The sequence below is a fragment of the Myotis lucifugus genome, unplaced genomic scaffold (assembly GCF_000147115.1).
Source record: "Myotis lucifugus unplaced genomic scaffold, Myoluc2.0 scaffold_112, whole genome shotgun sequence".
Taxonomy (NCBI): domain Eukaryota; kingdom Metazoa; phylum Chordata; class Mammalia; order Chiroptera; family Vespertilionidae; genus Myotis; species Myotis lucifugus.
The window spans coordinates 640,172-649,431 of record NW_005871160.1 but is presented as its reverse complement, the minus strand read 5'-3'; the positions used below and the strand labels follow the sequence as shown (position 1 = coordinate 649,431).

The following is a 9,260-nucleotide window of genomic DNA, read 5'->3' as shown; positions in this document are numbered from 1 at the left end:
ATTCAAAAGCTATTTTGTTAACGGAGTCCAAGGATGCCAGTTTTTATTCTGGGCCCGACTACGCGTGTTTCCACGCTGGGCCAGGCATGCAGAGCGTACAACTCTCCTTCGTAACCTGGAGGTCTTTCTGAAACAGAGGAAGTGCCAGATGAGTAAGAAAAATTAATTTGAGGCAAAGAAGCCACGGGGCTTAATATCACCATATGAAAGTGGAGTTAAGCAATAGATAGCATTAACATGGACAAAAATTCTAGGCGCCTTCTGGCACTCACTACTCCTTATCGCAGGGTACCATTTGATCCAGCTGCTTTGCCTGGTATTCTCTGTTCATTTGGGAAACAGGAATTCCAAATTCCGTCTCTGAGATAGTTTCTTGTGCTATTCTGATGACAGCACACACTTATGTCTCTGCATGTCCTAGACGGACCTCAAGAAGATAAAGTCAAGCTGCTCTCTTACTACAGAAAATAGCCAGGGGAGGGGTTGCTCCCTCTTCCCTTCTGTGGTCACGATGAGGGGGTGACTAGAGAACGCACATGAGGGATAGACTCCCCAGGGACAAAGCAGCCGCCCCAACTCCGCATCAGCAGAGTCTAGAAGTGTGTCACATGAGTGAGAGCCCACCTTCCATAGCCTAGAACCTTCTAAAGCTCAGGAGGCCCCCTCCCCCCCAGGTGGAACGTGTGCTGGCAATGACATTGGCAGCATGAACCCTGCTGGACTCAGCGCCCCACCTGCTGAGGTTTCCTCCTGAGGATGTTAGGGAAAATGTCCTGCCTTGAACTCAAGAAAACAAGCCAGGGCCCCATCCCAGCACCAGGAGGCAGGATGAGGAGCAACCGTGGCTAGTTCCCCCTGGAATGGAGCCTCTCTTCTCTCTCACTGCCTGCCTCCTGTTGGCTCCTGCTTTCTTCTTCTCTCCCTCCCTCAGCACCCCTGCTTCCTTCTGCCCTCAGGGGGCATTGCCCCCCATGTGGCTGTAGGAGTACCTGGACAGAGACGCCCCGGTGGTTCTGCCCTCCTCCTCCCCCGCCTCTCCCCGCGCCCCCGGGGGCCCCGGGTGCGGGCAGCAGGGGAAGGTGGCCAGGAAGCCCAGGCGGAAGCGCTTGTTCATGAAGCAGTAGATGATGGGGTTGACGCAGGAGGACGTGTAGGACAGCAGGAGGATGAAGGAGATGGGCGTCCCCGAGAGCTGGCGCTCGGCCGAGGCCGGGTCGTAGGCGCGCCAGGCGTTGGCGCTGAAGATGGGCATCCAGCACAGGAAGAAGAGCGCCACGATGACCATGAGCATGCGGATCACCCGCTTCTTGGCCAGCAGGTTGGTGGCGGAGCTGCTGCTGCGGATGCGGCTGGCCCCGCGGCCGCTGGCGATGGACAGGCGCTGCAGCTCCAGCTGCCGGCGGGGCTGCGGCCTCTGCAGGTAGCAGCCGTCGCTGTCCTCGAACCTGCCGCTGCTGCTGCCGGTGCTCGCCTTCCTCTCTGCGTGGGCAAGGACACCGCTTATTGCTCAGGTCGGGCCATGCCGCCCAGCGGCCCAGCACCCCCTCCAACAAGGGGGCCAATCAAACTTGAACGGAAGGATGGGGCAGGCAACATGGGCCAGCATTGATCTGTACTACCTTTTCCTACTAATGAGAAGCCACTTAACACTAATAAAACAACATATGCGATATATGACATGCTAGTACATAATATACAAAATAAAACAGCATTTTATATAGGTAGATTCTAAGGCTTAAAAACGACTGAAGAGGCCGGGCCGGCGTGGCTCAGTGGTTGAGCATCGACCTATGGACCAGGAGGTCACAGTTGGATTCCTGGTCAGGGCACATGCCTGGGTTGTGGGCTCAATCCCCAGTGGGGAGCGTGCAGGAGGCAGCCTATCAATGATCTCTCTCATCATTGATGTTTCTCTCTCTCTTTCCCTCTCCCTTCCTCTCTGAGTCAATAAAAATATATTTTAAAAAATGATTGAAGAACTGCCAAACCGGTTTGGCTCAGTGGATAGAGCGTCGGCCTGCGGACTGAAAGGTCCCAGGTTCGATTCCGGTCAAGGGCATGTACCTTGGTTGCGGGCACATCCCCAGTAGGGTGTGTGCAGGAGGCAGCTGGTCAATGTTTCTCTCTCATCGATGTTCCTAACTCTCTATCCCTCTCCCTTCCTCTCTGTAAAAAATCAATAAAATATATTTAAAAAAAAAAAATGATTGAAGAATGAATATTCACACTCTTGTCCTTCTTTCCCCGGCTCCTTGGTGGAAAGGTTGCTGCTCGCTGGCTAAGCCTCCAGACCGCTTTTACACGAGGAATCTAGACAGTGAGCAACAATCAACAAAAACCAAAGAGGCCGGAGAGACCAAGTCACACACGAGGGAAAGAGCGAGGCGAAGAGGTGGAGTGAGCAAGGGGAAAAGTTCTGACAGCAAAGGTGTTGGGGTGAATTCCAGTGGATAGTGGGCTGTAATGGATGGGGACGGGGTGAGGCTTGGTGGCAACTCCTATGGGACAGTGAAGGGAGGGGACAGGCTGGAGGACTGGGGTTACAATGAGCTTTAGTGGCTGAAGGGGGTCCGTTTGAATACGACATTACAGAAAGTCTGGGACACGTGGGCCTTGGCTTCCCATTGGGGTCTGTGTGTATTATCTCCTGTTATTCCACTCGGCGCCCGGGGAGAGGAATGATTTCCCCATTGCTCAGATGAGGAACCAGAGATGCTCCTCTCGAGACTGTGCCTCATGCCACAGTCTGAAAATCTCCATCAGACCGTGGGGATGTCTAGTTAAGTTACAGAAACCAAGCTGTGAGATCTTTTGGCGTAAACATACAGCTACAAGACAGTTACCTCGAGCAGACTTCTTCTGGCTAGCATCAAATTTTATTCCTTGGTAAAGTTCCAAAGAGATTAATCCATACGCCACCATCATCACGATTCCAGGAATAAGAAAGAGGATGAGCAACAGGAACGTGTGCCTAATGAGATAAAAAGAAATCCAATAACCGGCAATCCAGTATTTCCAACGCAGATGGGACGGAATCAATAAGGTTCATCTCCACTCAAACTGTTCAGGGCAAACAGTCATTACCAGCATTTCATATCCTTGGAAATTCCATGTGTGGAGGTTCAGTCATTAGAAGTTATTTACTTTTTTTTTTTTCTGATAAAGTCTCTTACGAAGGACTTGTTAAATTGGAAATGTTTTGTGCCTGAGACAAGTCTACATATAAAATGAGAGCTTAAAAAAAGAATATGTGAATTTTATTTTAATAAAGCTGTTACCAAAAAAAACCCAAAACCAGCAACAACAACAACAAAACAAACCCAAGAGCTTACATTCATTGAGGACTTATTAAATGTGTTACACACTAGGTAAGCATTTTCTATAGCTATTATTACATTTAATCCCATCATAATCTTTGAGGTAGGGAGTATTATAAGGCCTACTTTACAGTAAGGAAACTGAGACTTAAATAACTTGTCTCGAGTCACACAGCTATTGGCAAAGGTGGGATTCGAACCCAAGCAATATGATTCTAGAACCTGTGCTCTTAAGCATATCACTATGCCATCTGTTGACTTTGTGACAACTGAATAATCACCAGCACAGGTAGGGATGATGGCAAGCCTACTTTGTTTTGCAAAATATGGCATTCTGGCTGGCTGTGGCACATTGGCACGGGGTGTGCCCACTTGGGTGCCTGGTGGGCACAGCTGTGCTTTCTCTAAACACGTTTGCTTCCTGAATGTCACGGCCTCCTCTTTTATGAGTCTGACCCCTCAGTCACTGCAGCCTGGCATGTGTAAGGTTACGTGACGAGGCCATAAAATTGTCAGAGGCTCATGGTGGCCGGGCCATTTCTCATTTCAATTGGACATGTTTTGATAAGATTTCTTTTCAAGTCCCTCTCATTTGCAACATAATTCTTGTGTGTGTGTGTGTTACTGAGTTGAAATGTGAAAAAAAAAAAAGGAAGGCAAAGAAAGCAGATTATCTCAGTTCTGAGCATTTTTAAATGTCTAGCTCCCTGCTTGTAAAACATGCTTTGAATTAGTAAGCATAATACACTGCATTTGTGTAGCCCTTTGAAAGATATTTAATGACATTTTTATACACACACTCTTATTGGAATCTGACAGCCGCCCGATGAGGTAGATAAAAAAGATCTGTATCACGAAACCCTGGTAGAGATAAAGAACTTCTACCTCAGAGAGCTTACGTAAACTTGTCCCTCGTCACCCAGCAAAGAAACAGGTTTGGAATCTTGCCTTTTTATTTGCAGTCAAGTGCTCTGTGCAAGTATCATCCCTGCAGCTCTAAGAAAACCACACGGGGTCTAAGACTCATCCTCACTCTATCTTCCATTCTTAGAGAATCATAGCCGCCCAATCATCAAGCCTGAACCCCCACTAGGCGATCCGGAAACACACTGCACAGTGGACAGCACAGAGGCTCTGGCTCAGAGAGGCTGAGGACTGAACAATTTACTTAACCTCTCTGCGGCTCAGTTTCCTCATCTGTAAAATGGGGACAATAATAGTACCTAGGTTTTGAGAGGATCAATCGAATTAACATACACATGGCATTTAAAACAGAGCATTGCGTGTCTGCTATCACTATTGTCCTAGAAACAGGTTAGAATAGACAGATGGGTCCTGTGCCTTCTAACAGAGGAGACAGAAGAAACAGCTGAATCGAATAACAACCACCAGGAAACTAACCCCCTAGGCACTCTGGACAATACATCCGAGTTTTTATAAAAACTTCAATAGTTGTACCAAACAAATGGACACCTGGTAACCTTACCAGAACTGCTGCATCACGTCACTTGGCAGTAAGAAGCGGCACATGTTTGCCGTCTGGTTGTTGTTTTTGGTAAAAGGCACCAAGTTGCTATAAACTGGGTACGGAGTCATGATGGTAAAGGAGAGGCACCAGGTAGCGGCGATCACCTTCAAAGCGTGGGATTTTGTCTGCCAGACCCGGGACTGCAAGGGTTTGCAAATCGCACCGTATCTCTCCAGAGATATGGCGACCAGATTAAAAGTGGATACACTCACAGACGTGCCTGGGGAGAAACAAAGCGGTCGGTTTTGTCGGCTCTGAAATCCAACGTTTATTTGCACATTCGCTTAAGCATATCTGCTCTGCACGGGTTTGCTATCAAAGGAAATTGCTCCGAGGGTGAAGCAATCTCATGTAGGCATATATATATTTTTTTGAAAAATGGTTTATTCCCAGCTTTGTTCCAAAAAGGATTGAAGGAAGCAAGTAAAGAAATGTATTTGCAAATACACCTTATTGCCAATGCTCAGATAAGTACATCGGACCTTGATTACAACCTCACTTTTTCTCAGGATGACTGTGCTCATTAATTAATAACCAGGCGAACGAAACATGTTCCTATGTCATAGAGGAGACTTTGGAGTAACCCACAGAAAAGCTCTCATTTTGAGCACCATCTGCCTAGTGAAGTCGACCTTATCACCCGGATTCTCAAGGACTGTGACCCCAAAAGGTCACTGAGCTAAGAGCTTTAAACTCTTTCTGAAAATTTCTAGTACAGACTACTTACAGGAGTGAAACATTCTAAATTTCAAAATGTAGTTTGTTGAAAATAAACCCCACCCATAATAAAAAAGGTGAAGAGGAAAAATTCCATCCTGTAACTACAGGTTTCTCTGCATGGAAGTCTAGCATCTTCCTTCTCGTTCTTCTTGCTTTTTTGTATTTTTTGTTTTTCTGTATTCTGTAGAATAAGTATGTAACATAAATGAGAAAGACATCAAAACAACTCATTTAAGATGATGTATGGAAGTAGAGTCAAAAAAGCTTAATTTCCCTTAACTTTGGTGTTTTGTGTGTGTCTACTTTATTATAATGTTGTATCTCTTTAAAGTTCCCTTCATTCTTCATCCATGAATTCTGTCACTTCTTCTGATTATATCTTACAGTGATATATTAAACCCAAGACTTTATCTGAGTTTGGGAGCAGAAGTTCTTAGCCTGGAGACATAAATTATTCCTCTGAGACCATGTATAAAAATGTTCCTTTTCTAGGGAGAATATGCATAGTATTTCTTAGAGACTTAAAGAAAACTGTAATAACCATGAAATAAAAACTCATGTTCTGAGACCAGCTTTGCTGTGCTTCCCTGGACCTAAGGAGGCGATGCCATTTGGAGTAGAGAGGATAGCCCAAACTCCTCAGCGTGAAGGGGCCACAGCGACTGTAGACCCACCCTCCCTTTTTGACGACACACAGTAGGAGCTGGATGCCTGTTGGCTGCCAGCAATAGCACTGAAGGGAACTCAAAATGAAGGGGAGATTTGAAGTGAGGGAAATCAGAAGTCCCACAAAACCATGACACTATTGCAAGCACTTGCAGCATTATCTTGCTTTTCATTTTAGCAATGTTTAAAGACATTATTGATTGAGGCGAAAGTCACATAATGTAAAATTAACCATTTTGTGGCGTTTAGCAAATTTTAGATTTCCTTTTATGTATTCTGGCTTAAGATTCTTAAATAATATTATCATAAGCCTAAAAGGCCATGGGCTAGTTATCATGATTGCTTCATTGTTTAATTGCTCTGAGGGTAAAGCAGCCTATTTTTATTTTCGAGGACTTGGACACCCACGGCACTTTCCTGGGCATTGGTCTATGACACGCAGGCCAGGAATTCCTCATCCTCTCCTTAGTGCTGGATCCCGCTTCCTCAGTGGGGGGAAACCCAGGCTTTTAAAGCTTCCGGTCATGGAAGACTGTCCATTTCCCGCCTCTCCTCTTCCTCCAAACTAGAGCTCAGAACAGGCCAGGGACAAGGCAGTTGTGCGGACAAGGGGACAGAGAGACATGTCTTTGTGCAGCTCCAGGAGAGCCATGAGCGGTGTGCTCATTCACCGCTGGGGTGCCTGCCGATCCGGGTTCAAATCCCAGCTCTGCGGCTCACCGCCTGTGTGCCCTTGGGCCCATTATTAACCTCTCTGTGCCTCTGCTCCCTCCTCTGGGGGACAGCGAAAATTAACTGTGCTTAGGGTGTTTGGTTTATAAAATGAGATCATGGAAGTAAAAGCACTTAGCATAACATCAGGTGCACAACAAGTACTACAAAATATTAGCTCTTGTGGCACAGGCATGGAGCTGCATATCTCAGGGTCGACTTAGTGACCCCACAGCCCCCACGAGCAAATTCAACTCATCGTCTAGATGTGGAGGCTGCGCTTTCTGGGGAACGGACTGAGAAGTGAGTCCTGAGCAGGGTACCCAGCGCTGTGATGACTGGGGTTTCACACAGCCCCTGTTCCCTGGCAAAGTCAGAGCAGCAAAGGCAAGAACCCTCCTCCCCCTCCTCTCCACCCCAAACCATGACTGGGGCTGGTAGAGCTCAGGCTACAATCAACAGCTTCCAGAAAGTGACCGAGCAGCCTGCACCTGTTTTTCTAACAGAAACAAGCAAAATGAACCTCTTCCGTGGCTTCTTATCAACTTATCCCACTCCGAGAAACTGACCTCTGAAACATACACCTGGGAGGGACTTCTGGGGAGTGGTGAGGCCCAAGCCACCCTAAAGCCAGCACCTGTGACCTCGCACACAGCCCGCACAGCCGGCTGTTTTGTCTTTCACACTCAGCAGGGCTCCTCTGCTGAGGCTGTCAGGGGTTTGGGAAGCTCTGGGGCCCAGTGGGGTCGGGGGTGAGTGCCAGAGATGGTCCCCCTGCCCCCCCCGCCCCCCCCCTCACCACAGCCACTCACCCATGAAGTAGGCGGTGGTCTTGCAGACGGCGCTGCCAAAGATGAAATCCTTGAGCAGGTTGGGGATGAGGTTGAAAGGCATGCAGAAGAGGCAGAGCATGAGGTCACTGACGGCCAGGGACAGCAGAAAGATGTTGGTGACGGTCCTCATCCTCTTGTTCCGAATCAGCACCGTGATGACCAGGGTGTTCCCCAGCACGCTGAGCAGGAATATCAGGAATATCAGGGAATACAAGAGAATCTGCACGGCCGGCTGCCACTCTGCAGGGGGGAGCAGGGACAAGACGGAGAGATGGAGGTGATCAGAGCAGAATGTTAAAACCTCAGCACATGAAGCCAACGCTTATTTTCTCCTGACCCCCCCCTACCCCCACACACACACAGGGGTGTGATCATTGAACCCAATGATCCCCATACTGACAATGTTCTGCAGAGACAACCTGGGGGGTGGGGGGTGGGGGTGGGGAGAGGGAGGAGGCGAGTGAGTGATTCTGCTGCTTCTTAAAGGTTGGTTTGTGCAAGGATCACTCAGGGAACCACTTTTTCTTAAGAACAAAGCTCCCCAGGGAGAAGGGATGGCTTTCTTTCAGAGCCGCTGAGCGTTAATCACTTCTTCACGCCGGATTTGCCCCAAGAAAAGGGGACAGCTGGCTCCTGACAGCACCTTTTCTGTGACGCTTGTAAGTTGGAGCCTCTACACTGGCTCGCTTGCTCTCGCTCGCTCGCACTGCCTTCAGCGCCTCCTCCCACTGCTTTTGTTCCCCCAAGTCCTGGCCTTTAATCCCCACTCTCCTGACTGAGGGCAACAGAGAATATCTGACTCCATTCTGCTCTCTGATCTCTTAGCCAAACTTCTGCCCAGACGACTTTTTCCAGCCCTGTCTCAGGGAGACGTGGTCCTGCTCTCTATGCCAGCCTCGCCTTTTGCTGATCTCTCCCTCTCCGTTAGAGTTTTCTGAATTAAAAGGAGAGTCTCTGCCGCCTACCTTTGGACGGGAGGGGCCGATCCAAGCAGAAAAGCGTCTCATTCTCGATGCCTAGTTCGCAGGGCAGAGTGATGTTGCTCCCATTCACAAGGAAGCTGTCGATCGCATCCATCCTTGCCTGCTGCTCTCCACCCAGTGCTGGCGAGCGGGTGAATTGCTCACTGTCACTCATGCCTCTGAGGACCCGAGCGTCTCCCAGATGCGACCTGCCGTGGAGGGGCAGGGAGGGAGGGTCCTCCAGGTGTGGGCTTTTCCAGCCATTCCTCCAGGAGACTTGAGTTCACTACGCTCAGGCCAGCTGGGCAAGCAGTTGCACTCCTGTCTTGGAAAAGGCAGCCAATGCAAGCCAAGCCCGCTCCACCTTCCAGGCCCACCCCTCCCACTCCTGGGCCAGCCCTGGGGCCCTGAGCATAGCCTGGCTGGGAGTTAACCCTTCCCAAAGTGTCGCTGCTTTTACACACACATGCACGCACACGTGGACACACACACACACACATACACACACCCGGCCACAAGCGCA

The 9,260-nt window shown here is 48.9% G+C and overlaps 1 protein-coding gene across 1 annotated transcript; it reads right to left on the bottom strand.

The window, feature by feature from the left end:
- Nucleotides 1-952: 952 nt before the first annotated feature.
- On the bottom strand, nt 953-9,039 carry CCKAR (cholecystokinin A receptor). The gene is made up of 5 exons (XM_006093262.3): nt 8,741-9,039; nt 7,755-8,015; nt 4,804-5,065; nt 2,844-2,971; nt 953-1,479 (listed from the first exon to the last, which is right to left on the bottom strand). Exons 1-5 carry the CDS (start codon nt 8,910-8,912, stop codon nt 953-955), a joined length of 1,350 nt encoding a protein of 449 aa, XP_006093324.1. The 5' UTR covers nt 8,913-9,039.
- Between the last annotated feature and the right edge of the window lie 221 nt (nt 9,040-9,260).

Bases quoted from the DNA above. Each gene is read 5' to 3' on its own strand.
- CCKAR (XM_006093262.3), bottom strand. From the start codon at position 8,912: ATGAGTGACAGTGAGCAATTCACCCGCTCGCCAGCACTGGGTGGAGAG. The intron at 5,066-7,754 runs GTGAGTGGCTGT...GTTTCTCCCCAG, and splicing joins GACCACCGCCTACTTCATGG to GCACGTCTGTGAGTGTATCC. The intron at 1,480-2,843 runs GTAACTGTCTTG...TTGCCCACGCAG, and splicing joins CCAGAAGAAGTCTGCTCGAG to AGAGGAAGGCGAGCACCGGC.